The 24952-nt window shown below is 43.4% G+C and overlaps 2 protein-coding genes across 3 annotated transcripts in view; both read left to right on the top strand.

The window, feature by feature from the left end:
• The first annotated feature begins 120 nt into the window (after positions 1 to 120).
• eIF3i (eukaryotic translation initiation factor 3 subunit i) lies at positions 121 to 8962 on the top strand. Its single transcript, XM_084579165.1, has 8 exons — positions 121 to 211; positions 697 to 877; positions 1804 to 1869; positions 2385 to 2534; positions 2634 to 2872; positions 6342 to 6431; positions 8173 to 8339; positions 8847 to 8962. Exons 1-8 carry the CDS (start codon positions 209 to 211, stop codon positions 8926 to 8928), a joined length of 978 nt encoding a protein of 325 aa, XP_084435291.1. The 5' UTR covers positions 121 to 208; the 3' UTR covers positions 8929 to 8962.
• Positions 8963 to 9756: 794 nt separating this feature from the next.
• The window catches only part of LOC146179519 (aminomethyltransferase, mitochondrial), a 30179-nt gene continuing 14983 nt past the window's right edge, over positions 9757 to 24952 (top strand). Inside the window, exons 1-7 of one of the 2 annotated variants that reach the window (XM_084579164.1) lie at positions 9757 to 9982; positions 11233 to 11464; positions 12266 to 12411; positions 14773 to 14854; positions 17987 to 18132; positions 19109 to 19295; positions 23310 to 23432. In XM_084579164.1, the coding sequence (XP_084435290.1) occupies positions 9887 to 9982; positions 11233 to 11464; positions 12266 to 12411; positions 14773 to 14854; positions 17987 to 18132; positions 19109 to 19295; positions 23310 to 23432 (1012 nt within the window). In that variant the 5' untranslated portion in view covers positions 9757 to 9886. The remainder of the gene's footprint in view (positions 9983 to 11232; positions 11465 to 12265; positions 12412 to 14772; positions 14855 to 17986; positions 18133 to 19108; positions 19296 to 23309; positions 23433 to 24952) is intronic. The other variant, XM_084579163.1, reaches the window with a different exon arrangement.

The following is a 24952-nucleotide window of genomic DNA, read 5'->3' as shown; positions in this document are numbered from 1 at the left end:
TCACAAACAAACTTTAAACCGCATCACAATAATAAAAGTTCTATTAATACATTTTTTTGTAATTTTTATAATAATTTTAAAAACAAACCCTAACTACGCGAGTAGTTGCGTAATGCCATAGCTTAATCCACAAAGATCCAACCCAATCTGCAGCCAACGGGTCTGAGTCGCCGCCGCAGAACGTGGCGTTCGTCGTAGTATCTTCAATATGGCAAGTTTTTAATGTGTTTTCGCATTTTTAATGCTTCTGAAACTTGAAATAAGTGCTATTGGCTCTATACACGCAGCTCTATGAACCAACTTTGGATACTTAAAGTTTGTAGGACTAAGGCGCACTTCGCGCACGCAGGGCCTGTCAAAAAGGGCTGATGACTAGTTCGCGTTGAAATCAAACACGTCAAACTGCTCTCTTTTACCCGAGTTTTCTTCGCATATATGTGTATGTATATATGTGTGAGTGCCCTTATCGTGCCTCGCATGACAATGGCCTGTCGAAACGTAGGTGGCCGTGGCTACAGTGCTTATAGCGGGCGGTTCTACCGGCCACAAGGAAGAGGACATTTTAAAGCTATATAAAAACGTTTTTCTTCGGTTTACTTTTGATTAGGGGCTCCACAGTCAAACAGTGGTGTGCATCGATCGCTTGTCGGCGCAATATGCTTGGGTGTTGATCTCTCGTGTTATTTTCGGTCACAGAGGCCCCTTATGTTGCACGGCCACGAGAGGGCCATCACGCAGATCAAGTACAACCGCGAGGGCGACCTGCTCTTCTCATGCGCCAAGGACCACTCTCCGAACGTGTACTACTCGCTCAATGGCGAACGTCTGGGCAACTTTATCGGACATGCCGGTGCCGTCTGGTGCATCGATGTCAACTGTATCCTTATGCGAGTAATGCAAGCCAACCCGGCAGCTTCAGTCAAAGCTGATAGCTCTCGATTTGCGCAGTACCATTCAAATACAGCGACACATTTGCCGCTGCTAGTTGGTTTTAAAGGCAAAGCTTGCACGAAAGGAAAGCTACATAGACACTTGGGACGTCCCGGCATGTTACCTGTAAACCGGTGACTGCTGTTAAATTTCACTTCTTATTGTGCGCTGCACTCTGCTTGAGCCTACTGTGCGTACGCATCACTGGTGCATGAACCAGGTTGTCTAATCGAGGCTAGAGTGTGCTAAAAAAAAAAAAAAATCCCAAAATGAATCAGAAGACATGCCCCTGAATGAGGTATTGTGAACTGTTAGTGTTCAGCTGTGTCAACTTCAGCGCTTTTAAATGGATGCAGCAGTAAGCCGTATGCGTTTTTTAGCAGTAGAGGCACAAGATAGAAATCTGATTGAAAGAAACAAAATTCTGCAACAAGTTGTCATTTCACCTGTCAACTGCTTGCTGCAACAAACCTCGCATAAATCTTACCTGTAGAGATTCAGCTGTGGGTAGCACAAGTCAAGGAATACAGGTATTAAACATTGTGGAAATCAGCAGGGCACAGTGAAAGCCACTTGTTTCAGCATCTGTGATTGTTGTTCCACCATCTTTACCAAAGTGCCTGTCTTGGTCTGCGGAATTCTCATAATCATAATGGTACTGAGCTTCAGCATGCACACACTTATTTTCGTCTTGTTTACAGGATAGCTGCTCCTTGGATAAAATTTGATTAAAGGTTGCACTTTCATTTCAAGGCTGTCACGTTGTGGTTGCATGTGTTGCACATTTTTGTTTCCGCGACCTAGAGACCTGACTGCAGGGCTCACATGTTTGTGTTTATGCTTGTGGATTGTTTCCTGAGCTGCTTCTACTAGGGGACTCAACAAGGGTCATCTCTGGTGCTGGTGACAACACCTGCCGTGTCTGGGATTTGGAAAGAGGTAACGTCCCCTTTGTGTCTTCATGTGCCTTGGTTGCATTTGGCAATTAATGTAATAAAATAAATGACTGAGCAGATTTCAGTATTAATCTTCTCTGTCCTATAGATTCCTTTTTTTTTTTTTAATTCTTTGTCAAGAGCTGCAGTCACTAATATTTTACCTGCATTTAGTTTTTTTTTTGTCTTGTTTTTTTTTTTTTTTTTTTTTTTTTTTTTTTTTTTTTTTTTTTTTTTTTTTATTCTTTAAGAAAGTGTGGCTAGGCAGAAGCTGATAGAGCAGTTTAAAGTGCATCGTGTACTGTAGCAATCACAATATTGCGGGGCATGGAAACGCATTGCAGACCTGTATTTCATGCAATCTAATGACATACGTCCACTTTATCTTTCTTGGAGACCGCTGTTATTGACTAGGAGTTATAGACTTGTTATTGACTCGGAAGCTGTGACAGCATTTGCTTTTGCCTTGTAGCAGGCGCAAAGCCAAAATGACCCCTTTGATTTTCTGGTGTGCTGCAGGGGTGAACATAAACACGATCAACACGCCTACTGCGGTGAGGACGTGTATGTACTCGTTCAGCGGTCGCATGTTCATGTACAGCACAGACAAGGCCATGGGGCGTTTCTGCGAGATACACATTGTCGACACGGCCGACCGGCGACAGATGGGTGAGTCGGGCAGTTTCAACTTGCCCTTCTTGCCTTCCTGTTCCGAGGGTGACCTTTGGTCACGTGCTTGTTCCTTTTTTTTTTTTTTCTTTATCAAAGAGGGTCAGGATTCTGCGATGGTGATCCCAGTGAATCAAAGCAAAGTGACAAGTGCCCTCTGGTGGCACTATGATGATGGCATCCTGTCGGCACACGAGGATGGCACTCTGGCCACATGGGACGTCAAGTCAGGCATCCAGCTGAACCAGATCAAGGGCCACAACCTGACTATCAATGACCTGCAGTACTCCAAAGACCAGAGCTTCTTCATCACAGCCTCCAAGGACACCACTTCCAAGGCAAGGGGCACTCCTGCCTCTAGGCAGCAGTGTGGGACTTTTGAATGCAGTTGTTGTAAGAGTGCGAAAGTATGAAATTTTCACATTCACACCAAACTTTCATTTTTTTTTAACAATTTTCGAATAGCTAGAATAGTGGAAATGCGGTTCTCGAACCTCCTAAACATTTAGTTTGATTTATGCAGGGGTGGAAGGGCTGCTCTAATTACTCCATTCTGCTCCAAACTGCTTTTCCTGCTTCATCCTGCTCCAAAACGCAATATTGCTCCAGAACTGCTCCAGACTGGATATCTCATTGTTCTGCCATCAAATTTAGCAGAACACGGGAACAGTGTCATAGCACCGGGAGCAAAGAAATAACGCATCTTGCACTGGGCCTAATACAATAAAATTTTTGTAAGGAAAGGAAGCATGGAGCATAAATATTTGTTCTCAAGTAAATTACTATAAGCCACAAGTGATTGGAGAGAATTAATTGCATAAAAATATGCACTGTTCATGTGGCATAGCACCTCCTCCCAGCCTCTTGAATTGCCGGTGGAGAGAGAAGCGAGAGCAGCAAGCGAAGGAGATAACTATTGTGAGCCATTAGGAAACTTGTACGACTGCAAAAACTGCTCGAGTTATTCTAATGGTTCTGCTATGAAAACAAGCAGGTACTTCACTGTAGAGTCTCTTTGTCAATGACAAGCTTGTGAGGCCTATGGCAGAAAAAATCATACTTGAAGCATTATAGGTTGGTACGCCAAAGGTGTCAATCACTGGGAAGCTTCTCAGGAGTGTTGGAAAGCCATACAGGACCTATCGCAAAGACGTTAAAAATGAGCCCCAGCATTGCTGAAGTAAAGAATGATGAACTGTTGGCAAGGAGGCAGTGAATTAAAAAAAAGATGAGGGATGAAAAAGTTGCCCTTCAGTGCCGTCTACCTTTCTTGAAGGCGCTACTGAGCACAAGCATAGAATCGAAATGGATATGCACAACATAGCGGAAATGTCGTGCCCATTAATCTGAACTCCAAATTAGTGGCACAACTTGTGCGCAATGAAGTGGTAGAGTTGACGATTGAATCTATCAGGTCAAAATAGACAAATACTTCAGGTCAGACTAGGTGTTCAGTTATGAAGTGCAGCAGAAAGTGTTGCGTTTGCTGCTAGTCTGTCTGTTTGCTGTAGTAGTCTGTTGCTAAGGTCAGCCTGTGTTATATATCTTGACATGATTTGGCTGTTTGTCTTGTCAGAGATGAGCGCGAAGTTGGAAAGGCATTGAACTTGCATAAGAAATCAGATTGGACATTTATCTCAAAATGAGAAAACTGCAATTATCATTGGCGTTTGAACTTAGAAATGGGCTCCAAAATATTACTGAAATTCTCCAAAACACTCATTTCGTTGCTCCAAAATGCTCGAGCCAGCTTCTGCCCCTGTTTGTGGGGTTTACATTCCCAAAGTGACTTAGGCTATTTCAGACGCTACGGTGGAGGGCTCCGAAAATTTTGACCACCTCGGGTTCTTTAACATGCACTGAGATCGCACAACGCACGGGCACTTACTTCTATCAAAAAGTGGCCGCGATTCCATTCCGCATCCTTGGGTACAGCAGTGCGCCCTAACCACTGCACTACCGTGCTGGGGCTCCTAAACCAGAAATTAAAAATTTCTAGTTAATCTAAATGGCAGCAAAACATCGCTACGTTTTTAAGCAACAGTACCTTGCCTTTTTCGCAAGACTTAGCTTCCTCTTTCCTTAAACAAGGGAGTGCCAGTATGTTGCAAAAGCCCAATAGGTAATGGGATGACAACCACACAAGATTAACTGTAGAACCACGTGGCACCTCAATGTGTTTATCAGTGGTGCAGTCAACAGCTAACTAACTGTAAGCCTGACTGGCACTGACCACCTCATTTTAGAGTGCCGTATGCACACGCACGCACGCAGCACAACTGCGCGAAATTGGGGCATGAGTGAACTGCTGAAGCTGTTTCACGCAAACTGCTTCGATCACCCACCAGAACCTAAAAACTGCATCCTAGGCCACTGTGGATGGGCAAAAAAAAATTTGGAGGACGCTTAAGCTTCGCCTTCAAGAGTGAAACACGATAGCGTTATTGCACCTCGTCGAGAAAACTTACTAAACGCAAGGGTATTGGGGCATCCTCGCACCGGTACCCGCGCGGCCCGAAGGGGAGAAGCGGGTGAGCGAAGATAGTGATCTAAAGAAAGGAAAGACGCTTGATTCTACAACCTGTGAGGGTGCACGGCGAAACGTCAGGGGCAAGTGGCGCGCCACGTGTCGGGGCAGCGCCGCACATTGCGAGGAGGGGTTCTTCTGTGTTTGCCGCAAGATGGCTCTGCATGTGCGCAGAGCGCAGAAGAGATGTAGCGGAAACATACTTCGCTACTCGTGTAACTGCGACTTCTGTAAGTAACATGCTCATAATTACCAATATACACTGCAGTATAACGTTCTACGGCATGTTTCTAAGGCAACACTGCATTCACTAGAAGCGCTTTTGTACCGCTTTCAAGCATCGAACTCGTGGCTGAGTGGTAGCATCTCCGTCTCACACTCCGGAGACCCTGGTTCGATTCCCACCCAGCCCATCTTGGAACTTGCTTTTTATTTATGAAGTGCATGCCGGGATTTATCGCTCACTGGACGCCGACGACACCGGCTTTTCTGCGACACGAGCTCCTTAACGCTACCGCGTTAATAATAATAAGCATATGACAGAGGCATCTAGCTAAAAGCAAGCCCAGAGACCCGTATGCAATAAAGTGCAGGCACTGGGGAACCTAACGTGTGGTTTTGTTCTCGTGCCTTTGCCATTCGCTACATTGTTTGTGGGCTTGCTTGCGGATGGTTGACACCCATCACGAAGCTTGCTGTCTCATGAAATCTGTATGTGAGGAGAAGCGGGCTAGGCTTCGTCGTGAAACACTGCCTCTTCCCCAAGATCTTCGTTGCATGTAAATGTGTGTATGTATGCCTGTCAGTCTACTTGCTCCACTGGCTACCTTGTGCTCAAGGCCCTGCGCAGTGCCTGTGCAGTGTACTTTCACCAGGCTGTGAAGTTAGCCCTTCCTGTGAAGGCAGTTAGTAAAAGTGTAATAAGACTTTTTTTTTTTTTTTTTTTTTTTTACTGACCTACTGACCTATTTCTTGGAGTTATTCGGAAGTTTATTCTACTTGAAACTGGTTTTCATTGTTCGTAATTGCTTTGCACCCAAGCATTCCTTATTCACGTGCCTCTGATCAATTTGCTGTCTTCTGGTCATGGTTCACAGATTTCATCTATAATCTCTCTTGGCATTATTCGAAGGATATTTACGTTCAGTTCAATTTGCATTTTGTTTTTTAATGTTTGAATTTGCTTCACACTCAAAATCTTGCTATTCGCATAGCTCTAGTTTATTGATTCACCCTTTTCACAGCAATGCTGTAAGGTTGTATGTGCCTACTGTGTGCAGCTGTTTGATGCGGACACCCTGGAGCATCTCAAGACATACAAGACTGAGCGACCGGTCAACTCAGCCGCCATCTCGCCTATTAGGGAGCACGTGAGTCATCTCGCCGCTCTCTTTTGGGATGGAGGAGTTGCAGCGACAGCCGTTGTGTGATGCATGTCATCGCCTATCAATTAGGTCGTGCTAACAAATTATGCACCACAACGTGCTGAAATACACCTCTCACAACATCATATCCATATCTTGTGCTATGTAAGCAGTAGATACAAAGCCGGACCGCACTCGCACTTAACTACAACAGCAGTGCATCAAAGAGTGCTCAGTAAAGTAGTGAGACAGATGAAGGAACAGAAATTGTCATTTTAAGATGTTGGCGTTAGAAGCCCTTTTGTGGGGGGAAAAAAAAAGGGAAAAAGGCGGCGCCAGCAGCTGGTGTAGTGTGCTGTACACCACCTGGCACGCTTGGCAGGTGGCAAAGCATAGAGGCAGAAATTCCCTACTTGTAATGGAGAGGCCTGAAGGTGGCTGCCATAGGCCTAAAGGGAATGATTGGCCTCTCTGTCGATGGCATCACTCGCATGCAGGCCATCACTTCTGTGTCACTGTGTGTTGGAACTGAAGCCCCTAGCTAAAGTAAGCCCACCTCCCTTTCATTCTGCGACGTGAAAGGTGTCTGATTGAGTGGACCAATGGGAAGCGAGAACAGTGTGGTTACCTTTTCCGTGCACTGTACTGTAAGCAATGGATGGAAAGTACATGATGAATGTAGGGCCGCTATGATGCAATTCTTCTCATTCGATTCCATTCTTGTCACCCACCCATCGTTGGAGAGAGGACACTGAGTAACAACAAAGAGCAAAAATGATCAGACTGAAATGAAATTCAAATCATCTCCCCATCCCTGCTTCTGTGGATAACAAATCACCTGTGGATGCTGGAGTAAAGACTGTCACTTCGGTAACAGTTGTGCACAAAGCTCTTTGTGCTGTGCTTTGAAGGTGCCCATTACTTATGGGTGCTCAACAGTGTTAACTAATAGCAGCCTGTGTTTACATAGGCCCTGGTAAATCACCTGTTTAGGGTCATGCGCTCATGGCATGGTAAGGACTGCACAATCATGATTGTGCCAGCGATCTACAACTAGTAAGAAAACTTCGTGTCCCTGCATTGCGGACACCAGAAAAATTACACAATGACACCTAGCTGCTCTTTTATCTCGTTATTGGGCAAACATTCGTGTAGCAACGTTCCTAAGGTATATCTTTATAGAACACTATAACAGCATGTGAGTGCGCCAGTGGAATGATTTCAAACGAGTAAATGGCATGGTTGTGCTCACGCCGACCCTATTCAGACAATTTAGTTTGTGGTGGCACAGCATACGATCAGTATCGTAATGCCATCAGCTTTATATGCACATGGCAAACTTCTTGATGTAGTTCACAGTTAAATGAGCACAACTCTTCAGCATAAAGTTTTTCTTTAACAGGAGCTGTTGGCGGGCTAGTTGGTGAATGTCTACTATAGTCATGGTGAAATGCGCAACAAACACGACACAAAAGTAAGAGGAACACGTATCACGTGTTCCTCTTAGCTGTTCCACGAGTTGGTAGTTTGCGCTCGTCCCGTGATACGTGTTCCTCTTACTTTTGTGTCGTGTTTGTTGCGCATTTCACCATGATAAAGTTTTTCAGTCTGAGTCAGCATGAGCTTGATCTCTTGTGCATGTTTGTTTGTTTATGCATGTGTGTGCATGTAACAATGAAAGTGGGTGGTGCAAAGTTCTAATGCAGTGACTTCTTTGGGATTCTTTCTCTTTCTCACTTGCATGCAGGTGGTGCTGGGTGGTGGTCAGGAGGCCATGGATGTGACAACTTCATCAGTGAAGGCTGGCAAGTTTGACGCCCGTTTCTTCCATCTCATCTTTGAGGAAGAGTTCGGCAAGGTCAAGGACCACTTCGGTCCCATCAACAGTGTCGCATTCCACCCTGATGGCAAGAGGTAACATTGCTCACCTTGGAGCCACAGTTAGAGCGTGCACTGTGCAGATTGCAGAGGATGTTACTAATGGCAGAAAAAGAGAGCACACTGCTCTTACCTACACTGATGCCATCAGAGCATATTGAAAGTGGCATGCAACAGTGTCAGATTTACGATGAAGGCGAAAATCCAAACTTGAAACACTGTTTGAAAATTATGTATTGCACATGTTATTTGGCATAGTCATACATCATCGAACAAATGTTAAGGAAGTTTACTAGCATATGTGAGCACAAAGAGTAGCCAAACTGCGTGTTCCATGTTCCTCTGTCAATTTAATCTTTTTTGCAATGAGAGTGTATTGTGACAACTTCCTTTTTGGCTCTTAGTACCCAGAAACTCACCCCTCGAGCTGTTATTCTGAGATAGCTCTTCTTGTTTTTGACATACTAGTTCTTACATAATAGTATGAGAAGTTGACAGTTCATTTCTGAAGTTCACAGTTGTGTCGTCTGTCCTCTATTACAGCTACAGCAGCGGTGGTGAAGACGGTTACGTCCGAGTGCACTATTTCGACCCGTCTTACTTTGACTTTCAGGTGGAGGTTTGAATTAAAACAAAATAAAAAGATTTTTGCCCACACACTGTGCTCTTTGTCGTGATCTGCTTTTGAGACACTTTTCAGCTTGCAAAATGGGTCCACACATCACGAAAAACCGTGCTGTCATTTGCAAAGTTCACAGGATCTAGAGTGAAAGTTGCGATCCTTGTGTGATCGTAAGCATTGAATAGATTATGAATGCTACCAGGGGTATCTTTTAGGATCATTATAAAAGGTACATAAATTTGGCAACTACAGTTTCACTATTTTGTTATAAAGATCAAGTGCTTTCTCCTAACGTTATTTGGCACTCCAAGCTAGGTGCACTACACTGGTAACCTTTAAGAAGACTAGCCATTTTTCTATATTATTTGCAACTTTGCAGTTTTTGTCTGCTTGTTTAAAACAATCATGAAGTGCGGTGCCCATTGGCTTGGCTGCTTCGGTGATCCAGCCAGTAGCCTAGAAATGGAAAATCATTTGTAGTCACTTCACAATTGATACAAGTAACTGACCTGTGAAAATACTGACTGTATGGCATGCTGCAGGGGTTTTGACTTCGTTAGTATGGAAAGAAAAAAACTGTTTGCGATGCTCTGCTAGTTCTAGTAAAGCGGTCCTGCGTCTGCCAATTGCAAATAGAGCTGAACAATAAATATGCGGTTCCTTTTCATTCATCTGCAGCAGCCCCACCATTATCTCCCTATTGTTGCTAGCTACGGCGGCGGTCAGGGCGACCTAAAATTCCGTATAGGTTCATGGGGCAACCAAACAATCCGAGGCCCGCTCACTCGGCAACGGCCTCGATGCCTGATGCGTTGTGCTGCGTGCGCCTTCAACTCGGCGCTTCATCTCGCTGCCGTTATCACCATCGCCTCGGCCTGTTGTCGCGCGACGTTCAGTCGATAAGACGTGCGGCAGGCCGCGCATACAAGCACGACAGTCGTCTAACGGCGCGTGCTGCAACATGCGAGTCTCCGTTTGCCGAGTCATCCTGCGTCGCGGCCCACGCTCGCCGTTTGAGCTTGCATCGCTGCAGTTACGTCGTGCCAGCAGTGACCAGGTAAGCGACACTCGTTTACTTTTTGCCGGCCGGTCTAATGAGCACAACGAAGCTCCACCTTATGACCCAAAGATCGCAAACGCAGCCTTGACCTTGGCTGTCTGCGCTCTCAGCACGCGCTTCTTGCAAACGCCAAACAAGAAAGTCCATACGTGTCGGTGGACTGACTGCGGGGTACCGTTCGCGTACGGCCAGCGCACAAACTTTCTGGCTGGCACTGAGCTTAATTACGAGTGAAAGAAGAGTGCGGCAACGTTCTGCTGCGTCTGCAAGTTGCATGGCAAGGTCCCGAACGAGAGGGCGTGTTTGCGAACTCTGGGCCGCAGGTACGACAAACAGTCATTTCGAAGAGCGCGCCCCAAATGTGATGCCCACCTGCCCATGTGAAAGGAATGGCTGCGTAGCTAAACCATTCTTTCTCTATGGCTAAACTGGCTAAACCGTAGCGTACGGGCTGCGCAAGTGAGCTGCGTTGCCCGTGTTCTGCACAGAAAGCTCTCCGCGCAAGAACCTGCCTCGCGGGCGAAAGCGAACGCAAAAATGAAAATGGCAGGAGTATATGATAATGGTTTTGCTAATCTTAGCCGTTTGTTATCGCTAACAAAAAAAAAATGCTATGTTGAAACATCGTTTTTATTTCCCCACAACTTCTGCCTAGTGAATGTGGTCAAGGCCATTCCTCTTCCGGAGTTCTATAAAATCGCAGTCAGTGCAAACGCGTTTTATGGTGGCAGCAAAAAGAAAAAGAAAGAAAAGAAAGGCTGATTCATATGCATATGCCAACACAAATGAGAGCACTTATAAGCACAGTGCTTGCACACACATTTTAGAGATGGTGGGCCTCTAAACTTCACCGTGTGCACCAGAAACATCCAGCACATAGCTGGAAGTTCGAAATGCAGCTGAAGAAGATATTTCAGTCATATTTATGAACTTAGTCATGTCCAAACTGATTTAAGCTAAAGGGAGGCACGATCTGCACCATTTCTCAGGTGAACATATTACAGCCAGTCACACAACTCAAGAATGCAGTGGAAAATGCCCTCTCAGCAAATGGAGTCTACTGACTGTCATATGATGTCTCTCTGCTAGCGTGAAATCTCAATGGGATTAACCACAATGTTGAACGTTACCGGCTGGGGAGCCTCCTTTGAGTAGCCTTCACTGCTGTATTCTTGAGTTAATTGTATCTGAATAATAGGGTCTCACAGGCTTAATGGTTCCCACTTTTTTTGCACCATGCACGACAGGCCCTGCAGCGGACAGCACTGTACGACTTCCATGTGAAGCATGGGGGCAAGATGGTTCCCTTTGCGGGCTATGCCATGCCTGTCCAATACAGCAGCCTGGGGCTCAGCGCATCGCACTTGCATACACGACGCCACGCAAGCCTATTCGACGTCTCACACATGCTGCAGAGCAAGGTTCATGGCCCAGACAGAGTGCGCTTCGTCGAATCCCTGGTGGTCTCTGACATCGAAGGTGTGCCTTGTTTCTCCTCTCTTTGCCTCGGCTTTTATTTTTTCTAAAGTTGCACAGATTTTGGTAAAGTGAATAGCACCGGTTTGGTGGCACAACATTGTTTTTGCTTCTACCATTAAATTAATAAAGAACTAGACACAAAACAGGCAGCCATCAAGGCATAAGGAAGAGTTTCTTGCAGTGCATTAAAGAAGGGCAGCGAAAATAACATGTTATGAGAAACAATATGTGTGAAATGGCGAAGAGACAGTCGAGAATTTTCATTGTGCGCCCTGAGCCCGTATTCTGAGTTTGTGTTGTTATTGATGTTTGGCTAGCTTGCAGTGCATTAAAGAAGGGCAGCGAAAGTAAAATGTTATGAGAAACAATAAGTATGAAATGGCAGAGAGATAGTCGAGAATTTTCATTTTGCCCTCGACCTGTATTCAGGGTTTGCGTTGTTGTCGAAGTTTTGCTATCTTCCGTGGCCTCGAGTCATCTGATTGGTCGAAAAACCGGAACCAAGTGTTGCCACTACAGAACCGGAAGAGGTGGCAGCATCACCTTCCAGCGTTTCCACCAATCGGATGACTCGAGGTCGGGGAGATAGAGACACTTCCGATAACAACTCAAACTCATAATATGGGCCCTGTATTACATCTCTCCTTCCATTTTTATCATCTCACAATATTAATACAATTCGTGGATGGACAGCCCGAACTATTGCACCTTAATTGTTTGTACCAGATGGCAGCATGATATTATTTTTGAGGAAGCTGCCAAATTTTATCATCAAGCATGCTACTGTTACTTACTTTGCAGGCCTGGCTGATGATTCGGGCACACTGACAGTGTACACCAATGAGAAGGGTGGTATAATTGACGACCTCATAGTGAACAAGACTGAGGATTTCCTGTATGTTGTTTCCAATGCTGGCTGCAGGGACAAGGACCTGGCACATGTCAAGGTACATGCTTGTCTGCGTCTGTTGCTTTTATAGTGTCAGAGGTGGTAGAAACTTCAGCTTAAAGATTTCCCTAGACACAGACAATAGGTTGTCTGTTAAATGTATTGTAAAAAAAAAGAAACACATACCGGCTTCACTCAAATATGTGAGCCCTATTCATTGCCACGTGCATTTTTTTTTAATGTAATATGCAGCACCGAAATTAGACCACCTGTCTTTCATCAGGGGTGTATATAAACTGCAGTTTTTATGATATTCAGGAGCCATTTAAGATGAGAGAAAGGTTTTAATTTTGTTAAACTTTTTTCGTGTTTGTTTCGTTGGTGGAGGTCACACGCCCTCTTAAGCGAGACACTTTACTTGGGAAAAATATGCTAATCTCCATTTTTCGAACGAACAAAGTTTGAGGGTACATATGTACCCCTCAAACTTGTCAATTTGTAATCCTGTAAATTTGCCCTTACGCAATGTAGAAATAATCCACTTAGGTATGTAGGAGCTTATCCACTTCTGACTATCCTTAATTAATTGTGGTGTTCACTAGATGGAATATGTCAGTGGTAGTTAAGGCCTACTGGTATTCTGTTTTAGGTTATTGCACTTTTTATTTTGATGCAGCAGTGTTGAGGGCCCTGGTCTGCACAAAATCTGGTGTTGTAGGTGCTGTGAGAAAAAAAATCAGAAGCATGCCTCTGGATCAATTCCGGCTGCACGGTGTCATGACACCACAAGATATCAAGTTGGCAGAAGCTGCTCACTTGGGTGGCTGCTTTATGACGGGAAAGTCAGATAGGAATTGCGCCTTGCCATTTTTATTTTTACTTTGTTTCGCAAAAATTTCCAAACTTGATTGAACTCATAGGTGGAGGCTTGATTGGTGTTCAAGAACTGGATATATCTGGGCAGTGACACACAACTTGTGTGAAATCAAAATGCAGTAATACAAACAAGACCAAAAGTGTAACACTAGAAAGAAGAGTATGCATGCTATATAGTGCATAAAAATGAGTAAAAATAAGTCAAATCAGTATAGCACAAAAGATACCAAAGTGGACTAGACAGCCACATTAACGGTCAGGTATGTGAGGTAAAATACCTACATCTTCAGTACATTATGGGTTCCATGAGACTGATCTGGCTCTGGTGGCAAATGATACCAAGATCTTCTGGTGCGAACTGAATGAATCTTTTTTCCGCTGAGGTTACTATTCGGAGGCAGATGTAAAGGTGCACTGAGTACACGCACTTTTTCAAATAGAGGTCAAAGGGTGCTGTCATTTTGGACACTGGACTGTGCTTGTAGCACAGGAAATAGTTGAAGATTGAGCTCCCCATGCCTACCCCGCAGCCCAGAAAACTGGCTTCTCCAAGGATCATGAAAAAAGGCCTATAGAAGTTTGCATCTGTCGACAGGGTGCCAGGCTCTAATCACACAGAGCACTTTGAAACCAAGCCTTTACAAACTAGAAAAGAGCTAGGAAGAAAATACAGTAATCGCAATCACCGGCTGATTTCGCAAGTAAATTGTGCGTCAGCACTGGTCTTTGGGCTCAGATCCCAGTCACACACTGTCTTTCGCTTAAATAGGTGTCCTTTTCAATGAAGATGTCATAAGTTGGAATCAACTGGCGGAAGTCTTCTTAAGTGCAATTTTATGGAATGTAAACACGCATTTCGCTGCCGGCCAGATATCCACACAGTGAACGAGGGCCAGGGCATCAGGAAAACAAATAATAAATAGGCCGAGCTGTCCTCAGTACCACTGTAAGTTGCTATATGTTAGGTCTCCAGTGGCTCGAGGAGAGTTTAGTAAACAGCTCACTGGTCACTAAAATGTTGTGCCCACACTTTGAAACTTTTTTGCATTATAAAGCAGATAAAAACATTACTCAATTCAGCTCCACTGTTCCCAAAAATATTTATTTTCTTCAAATGTATAAATTTGCCTCTGAAACTATGTAAAGGCCAAAGATGCTGGTATTAGGTCCCTGATAACCATAATGGTTTAACTTATGAATCACTTAGCTGTTGAATGAGACAAGTGCATGGCTTGCTAAATGAAATAGGATTGTGCTAAATAGACACCTGTAATGAATTTGTGGAAAAGAATATTAGGGGAACAAATTTTAATTTCATCACTGCCTTTGCACACATCTGGAATAGATATGTGCAGCCCAGTTGTGCAGCTTGCTTGTCCCATTGCAGTGAAGAAAACAAGTACACCGAAGCAAGCCATCTTCACCTTGTGTTTTGGTGTCTTGCTTAAACTATGATACATCCCCAGATAAAGATACTATATCCCCAGCTGAGGAAAACTGAAACCTAGCACATCACAGCAGGGATACTGATTTTACTGCGCAGGCCAAACTGGAAGCTTTCCAGTCTTCAGGAGGCCAGGCCACCCTGGAACTTATGGACTCCTGGTCTCTGCTGGCCATCCAGGGTATGTCCCACCCCTTGTGTGCAAATCTCAGATGATCCTGGCTTTATTGAAGGTCATCAGAAATGCAGTACAGGGTAACACAAAGAGGCAAATTCAAAACAAGAATACAGTAAAAACAAGATTGACAATTTTGACACAGTTCGACAGTCCGGTGTGTGCCTCTGCCCTTTCTGTGCCTACACACACTTTCTGAAATTTTCGGGAGGACTAGAAACAAATTGTGGAGCTGAAATACAGCCAACATAGAACAGAGGTATTATGATGGTGATGGCGCAGACGATGGTAGGTTGTGAAAACTATAAGAGAATGTTGAATTCAGTTTTCGAAATTCGGTTCTAACCAAAGAAGCTTGGTATCCATGACAATCGCCTAGATCCTTCCATCATTTCTGCAGGATCGTTATCACAATTCACGTCACGAATGGAATTCATGTCATGCAATAAGTAATCCTCTTGGTTAACCATTCAAACGCTTTGCAAACATTTATTGTATTTCTATCCTGAAGGGAATTTATTTTCATTGCTTCCCTAACACTGTTACTATTATCATGTTGCTGATGATACACCTGGCTATTAGATATGTAATACTTTTTCCAGTGTTTTCGTTTGCTTGTTATTTTTATTGTTTCTATCCTAATTTGCCCTTTTGCATTCACCTTTGTTTGACCTATTATACGCAATTCATGAGTGTACTGTTGAAAAATACCATGTTGTTTCAATTTTGTTTGCCCGCTTGCTTTGGTCTCAGTTGAGACTGGCAGTATTGAAAATAAATAAATAAATATGTGCAACAGCTAGCAGGCTATTGGGCAATTAGTTACACAAAGAAGGATATTAAGAAACTTATGAAAGCCAAGGACATGGTGAGACGGCTGTACTATTGGATTAAGTAGCGGTGTCGCGCATTTTGAAACATATCTCTGCAGTGTACCGTACTACACACTTTTGTAGGGCGAGAGGCTCCAACTCCTCGGCCACGTGCTACTGAAGAGCTTTTTGTTTAGTCATCACCCGCTTGTTGCTATAGTTGTTGTTTTAATACAGCTAGCATTTCGTTACTATCCCAGGAAAGGGACATCTCCTTGCACAACACCACCTGCCATCTCTCGTTGTTGGCTGGCGGTTAAAAGTGATATCTTCTGGCTACATCGAGGGAAGTTGCAGTTCTGTCGCTGACCTCTTGCTCAACCCCACACAGCAACGAAATGATAACTTGACGTCCCAGTATTTAGAAGTGAACTCCCCTTTTCGCTCAACTCAGCGTTGCTACTGAACAGAGACGAGAGCTCGGTTGTTAGTAGTAAACTTAAATTCCCACTTGTGTTATTTTTACAATGGCTCCATTATGCAACTATTGTTGTTTTTTCCTAATGTTTATGGTTTTTTATTTATTTATTTATTTATTTATTTATTTATTTATTTATTTATTTATTTATTTATTTATTTATTTCCAAATACTGCAGACAGCAGCGCTGCCCAAGCAGGAGAGGGGTTACATGTTCTGCAATAACAGTTCAGCAAACATATTTTCATTGGATAACTTATTTTCAATAAGATAATTACCACTGAATTTTCACCTTTTTTGTGTTAATCACTAGTAAACTGGCTGCTCGTGCTGGCGAAAAGGCCAAGACAGAGCAAAATAACTTTTGACTGTACAGAAATACTAAATTATAGCACAGAAAAAATACAGTAATTCATATATAGAAAATAATATTCACCAAAATGTGTATCGAAAATTGCATTGCAAAACGAACACTGAAAAGTGTCTGCCTATCATAGCTATGAGGAAATGAAGCATACAGTCTCATTCACACAATTGGCACCAAACTAACAAAATGAAAGAGACAAAGGAAAAGAATGTAGTAGGAGCAACAAAGGAAGAATCATTACAGTTCAGGGCTCTGGTTTAATTGACCACCCAACATACAGAGCCAGTGTGCATTGTGGTACAGAGTCGTGTGTGAATTAAAACACTTTTTGGGCACCCTCCCGTAAGATGGTTGACAGTATTGTTGAGAGAACAAATGGCTTCATGAGCATAGGGCTGAGTGAATGAATGGAATGAATGAACGTATGAACGGATGGGTGGACAAACGGACAAGCATGGACACCACATGTAAATTTGTGCTGGTTCCAACAATGTTGGTCACAGCAGTGCTACTTATCCTAATACTACACATTTTAGAACCAAGAGGTTCCCTAGCAGCATCGAAGCAAGGATAAACAATTCGTACAATGACCTTTTGTTTACTACCTTTACGAAATATTACATTCAAGTGGTAAATTAACTCTTTATAAATGCTAAGTGCGCACAAAAAATATTGAGGAAGACTCGTGATCTATGCTAAAATGTTAATTACCCTACAGGATCATGCAAGTAGATCTGTGCAAGCACAGTAGCTTCAAGCCCCTTGTACTCAGTAAGGAGATAAACAAGAGAAGAAACAAAATCCTACATACACAGAACTTATATGTAGAAATGTTCAAACTGGCAGTATGTATGGGCAACCTATATATGACCTTTGTTAAGGGTGTATGAGAGGTGTACATCATTTAGGAATGAATCAGATTTTCATACCCTTTACAAAATTTATAGCAGCAGGTACAATTCATGAGATTTAGCTCAAACTATCATTTAGTTGAAGAACATCATTGCCATTCTAACAATGGACAAAACTCTCCAAACTAAACAGCAAAAAGTTCTAAGCTGAAACCGATAAATCCCAGTTCAAAACCAGCAGGTCCCCAGTTGTGACCAGCAGGCCTCTGTCGGAACCAGTTGGCCCTGGAAAATTTCAGCAGCCCCTGCTCCTGGGACCAGTCAGCCCGGTAGAAAACCAGCAAGGTTCTTGCTGTGACCAGTTGGTACAGTAGGAAGCCAGAAAGCTCTGCTGCTGGAATCAACTGACGCAGCGGAAAACCAGCAAGGGTACCATTGCGACCAACCGAAACCAGCAAGTACGAGCACAAACCAGCAGATTCCAAGTCTGAAATTTCCACATGGGCCGGACAGACAGACAGACAGGGACAGAGAGATATACAAATGATTCAATGAATGCTGTGACACATTGTCATATGCTGCACATGTACATCATCCCTGCTTGTTTTTACCCTGTAACTATCTCATCAGGGCCTGCAGCAGCTGAGCTGCTGCAACCACTAGTCGACTGCACGCTGGCATCCCTGCACTTCATGCGAGGGGCCACGGTGACCTTGGGTGGTATTCCGGGCTGCCGGATCACTCGTTGCGGTTATACGGGCGAAGATGGCTTCGAGGTGCGCTAGTTGGTGCTGTTTTTGTCTAAATTCGATCGTTATTTTCAGTTGGCACATGTTAAATCACTCTTAAGAGTAATCCTTGAATGTTTTGTCGATTCATATGATTTTGTGCTGCCTCCTGCCCCTAAAATCATAGTGCGATCATGCATTACTGCAGTTTTAAGAACTTCATGACTAAGCTCTGCAGCAGAAAGTAATTTTCAATTTAACAAGGGCACTCTTCACATGCAACTTGTTGCATTTCTGTTCATTTTTATACTGTCAAACATGCAATTCCATGACATTTGTGGTGTGTCATGCTATGTGCTGAATTCTGTGAGCTCTGTGCTGCCTGTATATACTGTATAGCTTGCTTATATTTTTTTCCCCTATTTATTAAATATGCCTATAGCACCTCTCAGGCATTATCATAGAGGGGTATTTAAAAAACAAATCCAAGAAAAGAGTCTGAACAAAAAGATCAAATCAGTTACATTGCAAAAAAATATTATCATTCCTAAGCTAACGGAAAGGTCTTTTCTTAAGTGAAAGACAACACATCCAACAGCAAATATCATGTGTCCAGTTGCAAGAATTGTTATGCAGTTATAGTACTGGAAGCATTTGCAGCTTTATGTGACCTTTGCCAACACTTGTTTTGGAATATAGGCAACACAACTTCGTTGACCTGACAGCTTCCATTGTGTTTACCCCCACCATAGTTGAGCGTGTTAGTGCTGCTTGTTCCCTTCCCAACCTCCACTCTCACTTTCATTCTTTTTTTTTTTAGTTGAGCATAGTTAGGATACCCACCCTGTATATACTTTTTTAACCACTGTAGCTTTTGTGCCTCTTGGTCATCTTGATGCTTCACTATCACACATTCCTTTAAGCTCTATGCAGACATGGTGTTAGGCACAAGCTTGCACCATAGTGAAACTGGTAATGACAATCTTGGCCATAAGTTCACCACAAGTGATGTCTCGCGCTGCAGTTGTCAGTGCCCAGCACAGAGGTGACCTCACTGGCCGAAGAAATGTTGTCGAGGTCGAGCGGGCGGCTGCAGCTGGCAGGACTCGGTGCTCGCGATTCCCTCCGCATCGAGGCGGGCCTCTGCCTGTATGGTCAGGACATCGATGAGGAGACCACCCCCGTTGAGGCGGGCCTCGCCTTCACCATTGGTGAGCACAAAGGGACAGAGCAGCGAGTCGGAGGAAAACATAACGCACTACTCAACGTTCTGTGAGAAAATTCGAGCTAGAGCATTTTTGTACAGCCACACATGAAATTGTTGTCAAACTGCTGTCACTAAGGAGCTAATAGCGTTGATGTAAAGTTTTGTGGTTTAAGATTTTGCATTGCAAAACTAATGCCAAGAAACATAGCTTGTATTACAGGTGAGTGATTCTGTGCTTCATACTCTTTTTGCTGTGAACGCCTTGGTAAACGCAACAGGTGGAAGCCAAACTATTTGCATATATTTTGCCTGTGGTACATGCTCTAACCACAGCTAAAAACTTTGCTTCTCTATGTTAATTATGGTTGATCTTTTATTTCTTTCATTCAAAATTATTCAAATTGGTAAAGTCTATTTAAATTTGCATATAAATTTTGCACGAAGAAAGTATGACACACTGTGTGGATTTTATACAGATACATAACTCGGCACTACATACTATAAGGTATAATAACGCTTTTGCCAAAAGCTCACCCTAATGGTAATCAAGTTCCTTTTGCATCAGCATGAGTGCCTTGTTGATCTGAGCATGCTGCGGTTTAGTTTAGGATATCGTTTGGGTAGTGTTTGTGCTCGTATGTGCACTCACAGACTCTCATTGTCTTTGCAAGTTGTATATATGGCCATTGAACCCGGATATTTTCAGTTACTGACTATGATGAGCACACAGATTACCCCTTTCAAAAATTCTCAGGAAAAGTATAGAAAAGTCGCTCCATATATTAAACTCCAGTCATTTGACATACCGACATAATTTTGCCAGTCATTTGACATACCGAACGGCATGCCACACACCTAGACGTGGCATTTTTCCTACTGGCACTCTTTGATCACTTATCGTGCTGAGACAGGCCAGCCGCATAGCCTCAGGCCGCTAGAGCTATGAGGCCGTATGCCAACGTGAACATAGGACATACTGGAGGGAAGCCTTTGGTTCTTTGTATTTATTTTCTACACTGCATCACTTTGAAACAGTGAAGCCTTCCTATCTAACTGAACTGTCCTTGTCTGGCACGCCTTGCTACCAAAGGCCTTGCAAAAACCAACTGTACCTTAATTTTAATGAGTGATTATTCTATTTATGGTATTTATGGTGTACTGGTAACCGTGCTAGACGTCTCATAATAGGATATGGGTAGTTCCAAAGCACCATACTCCAAGACTTTGATGCCGAACAGGTTTAGCAGTGCCTCGCAAGTGTTTTTCAGCATAAGAAGTGTTTGTGATTGGGCTCAAGTATAATTTAAAGAAATGCGCTGCTTAGGCATTCAGGCATGTGTTAACTCTTTCCTGCCCACGGGAAAAGTGGTGGTTTTTGGGTAGTGTCATAACTTTTTTTTTTTCTTTAAACAAATTTGCTTTGTACAGGACTGTCTAGTATCAAATTGTAGAGAAGAAATTCTTATTCACAACGGTATTAGTGACAATCATATTTATTGAGTGAGTGATAAAAAAAAAGAAAAAGCTCAGAAAAAATTAAGTAAAAAAAACAAAACAAAACACAAAAGCATCAGCTTCTTGACACAAATAATAACTAAAAAAATGTCAAAATATACATTTTTTACCCCAGGGACCGATGCAACATTGCAGCAAATTCTAGCTTTCTGTGTACAGCATTCACTGAGTTAAGAAAGAAAACAGTAGTCGAGGTCGACCCCTGGCTGTCCTCTAGCGGAAAACACGACTCCCTGCGTGCCGGTGGCAAGTAATAATGCCCAAAAGACATAGTCACTCTTCAGATAACAGTTATGACCTTCAGAACAGTGATCTCTTCCAATCAGCGTGCAGCAAAAGCAAAATTTTAGGAGGCGAAAGCGAAACTTATCGGGCATGGCTGTCGATGCAGTACGAAAGTAAAGCTGAATTCGTCTTCCGAGTCATCACTGCTGCTGTTTGCATCCTAAAACGAGCTCTCTGATGTGTCAACATCCGCAGAAACGCGCCGTTTCCGCTCAGCAGGAGCATGCGACGTCGACGTATTGATGTAAACAAGCGCCAACCACCTGATTTTGGAGACCATCTGGACAGGCGCGGCAGAGCGGATAACATTAAACCAAAAGCAAAACTGAAAGAAGGGTTCTTTTATATTTTCCACTGGATGATGCCACTTGTCAGGGAGCGCTTCGAAAGCGGGAAAATTCAAATTGTGAAACCATCGATGGGTATAGGCGCGGGCAGGAAAGAGGCTGACAGAGACATTAAGTGCAATCTAACAGGTGAGGGTTTATTCCAGCTAGAAGTTTGGAACAAAGAAAACAAGTACACGTGACAATTGGTCCGGCGATAAATAGAAGAAAAACAATAAACCGCCCGAACACGCAGCGATGACGGTGAGAACGGAACAAATCAACCGACCAAATATTTTATTCCCGTCCGCCCCCAACAGAAGCACACACCTAAGTGACACTGATGTTATTCGTTTATCAGTGCACAAGATACCTACTTCACTTCGAGTGAGTGCAACGGACAGGGAGCTAACTTATTCACTCTTATCGGAATTCATGGTGAAGGCCTCAATAACCTCATGCGTTGTCCCCATCATTTGCACTTGCCAATATATTGCTGTGTTCTCACAAGATGGGTGACACCTGTGCTTGAGGCAATGATTGCCCAAGTTTCCAGGAGCCTGTAGCGAGCGATAATTCCTGCTGTGCTCGAAAAGCCTTTAAATTAGGCACAGTCCAGTGTGTCCCACATAGTACTTGCCACAGGACAAAGGGTATTTATAGCAATTATTGTGCTTAACATCTCTGTCCATCTGTTTAACACATCTCTGTATGCCGAAGCAGCGAATCCTTTCAAATTATGTTTTGCAGCATGTCATATGGTGGCATGCCGATGTAAGAAGCGCATCATTAGCATGGATGCAGTGTAATCTGGCTCCCATGTGGAAGATAGGCTTATCTATTGTCATTTTCTATGATTCAGATTATCAGTATATCAAACTTCATTATGACCTCATACCTGAGATCTGCAGTAGCATCTTCTTTTATTGTAATTGACCACTACTATCCTTGTTTGCTGTAGGCTTATAGTGAATATCTCGCACCTGCGAGATGTGTCAGCGAGACATTGTAATAGGTTCTGACGACGAAGCCAAAATAAGAAAGTAATGAAATTATAATGAGTACACAAACACGCAAGATGGAGGAAGAAGAGAACGAGGAAAGGCTTTCGCCATTAAGAACTTAGTGTAATGCGTAATAGACACAGAACAGAACAAAATGAGTCACAGGCTTCCTCTATCTACAGTCTTAACCAAGTACTTTTCCCAATTTCCATTTTAGGAAAAAAAAAATGAACATAGGTAAGACAAAGGACACAAGAGGGGTCATGCTGACTTCAACAGTGTACATTCTCTCCATTGTGCCTTCTTCTCTGCAGTTTCCTTTTTTACATTTAAACAAATATGATTTGCCAGCTAGCTTAGGCAATTGCACTTCACTTAATTTTATCCCGCGATGCAGCTCCAGATCAAAAACACAGGGACATCCAATTACATTATGTATTGGCAGTGCGACAGCATGAGATGTTGTCTGTCCGTCTGTCTGCTCACAGACACCTTCTTCAGGTCACCTATCTGACAGTATCCCCCACAGGTGTCTAAAGGTTAACACATACACAATGACGCTGTGTAAATGCGTATCATTGACTTCCAATGTGGTGATGTCGCTTCCCTCCAGCCATTGGGAACACTTCCTGTCCGGTAACATCACTTCCCTCAGCAAATAGCGAATCTGATTACAGGTGCTGCACGCAGGAGTATCCTTTTAATGGGACTTTTAAAGCTGTTGAATTAATAATTTGAATTGCTTGCTGCCACTTACTAAAGCCAGGCACCACGCTCACGTGTGAGGGGAAAACATGTTTGTCTGTCTTAGTATGTGACTGGTCGATTCTGTGTAGTGGGCATATGGTTGTCATAAGTTCACCTAGCCAATTGTGACAACTCATGCAGGCAAACGTAGGCGGCAGTTAGCCGACTTTCCTGGGGCACCCGTCATCCTGGAGCAGTTGAAGCAGAAACCGAGCAGACGGCGCGTCGGCCTTGTGGCCATGACCACAGGACCACCCGCACGCTGTGAGTCCTTAGGTCCAGGCTTGGCCTGTACTCAGTTCTGTAACATTTCGGTCACCTCATTAACAGGTATGCTTCAATGATTCCATCCTGCTTTTGTTTTTCGTAAGAACTTATTCTAGGCATGGTTCCCTACCTTTATGCTAATGTTAGTCCAGAAGCAGACGATGCATTTTTGAACCGAAAGCTAATTTACTACGCCATGTATTGGCCAAGGTGAACCTGGCAGGCCGCTTGACCTTCAACAAGCCGGAGGTCACAGTGTGGCTATATAGCTTAAGCACCACTTGAGCTTTTCCCTTTGGCTTTGACGGCAGATATATAGCATCAAGTGTTCCCTCTTCAGCAAAGGCGGGTCAATCGTGAATGAGGACCAGTCAATTCTGAAAATAGTGTATAAATACTGCGCACCGTTTCTGCCTTGCAGTCACCACCTTTACAACGTGTAAAGAAATAAAAATGATTAATTCAAGAGCCCTCTCTGAACTGCAAACACTCCAGGCAAACTAGGATGGCGTCGACTCCATAGTCTTGGCAATTAATCGTCGCAAAACCGCTTGCTAATGTCTAAACCTAAGCCTGTGCGAGCTGCATCCACTTGACCGGGTTAATTGGAGGAATATGGGAGAGGCCTTCGCCCTGCAATGGGTATAGTCAGGCTGCTAATGATGATGATGACAAAACCTAAGCCTAACCTCTTTCGCTTCATGTAACTAGGTTTAGCAGGATTAAACTTCAGCTGTTTTTGTCATGCAAATTGGGTTTGCAAATTTTGCCGCCATTCGAATCAAATTCATCACATCAAGAGCGAAAAGAACTTGGTCACCGTATGAATATGAATGGCAGCACGACATGGGTTCAAGGATCTCTGATGGAAAAAAAAAAAAAGAAAAAGCCGTCAAGTCATCCTGCAGTTTGCAGGCAAAGCCAGCCAGCAACAATTGCACCCACGCTTTGTACTTTGGCCTTTTCTAGCTTACAAAACGTAATGTCAGTGAAAGTGGCCTCTTTGTCATTGCAGTGCAGTGGTGTAATATTGATAGAGGTCGGCTTTACTTTGTCCTCTATGTTGCTGTAGGCTGAGTGTGGCAAAGTTTTCTTCGATCTCCAGATTTGGCAGTGACATGTCACTCAGGTGGAAATTTTAATAATGAAGTTGCAAATTGCAAAGTCTTCAGGGAATGTGTATTTTTGTGTTTTGATTTCAAATATACCATTTATGGTAAAATATATGTTAGTGCACTTTTGTGACATGTTATGCAAGTTTTTTTTTTATTGAGTTGTTGACAGCGTTTAAAAATTTTTCTGCAGGGAACTTGCTAATGCCATTTGTTTCTCTAGATCTCAAGGAATATAAAAAAATGGGCGGTTAGGGGTAAGATTTGAGGTATGACATGAATGTTAATGGCTCCGTTTGCCGGCTCCCTTTGTGGATCCTAGTTCATGTCTATTCACTCTGCTACAGACTTAATCACCAACCCTTTCGTTTGTGCCTCTATTATCCCACACCCACTAATTATCAT

This window comes from Amblyomma maculatum, chromosome 9, assembly GCF_055883805.1.
Source record: "Amblyomma maculatum isolate TAMU_Amacu chromosome 9, ASM5588380v1, whole genome shotgun sequence".
Classification (NCBI taxonomy): Eukaryota; Metazoa; Arthropoda; class Arachnida; order Ixodida; family Ixodidae; genus Amblyomma; species Amblyomma maculatum.
Note: the sequence above shows the minus strand (reverse complement) of the source record. Positions and strands in the feature narration are given on the sequence as shown.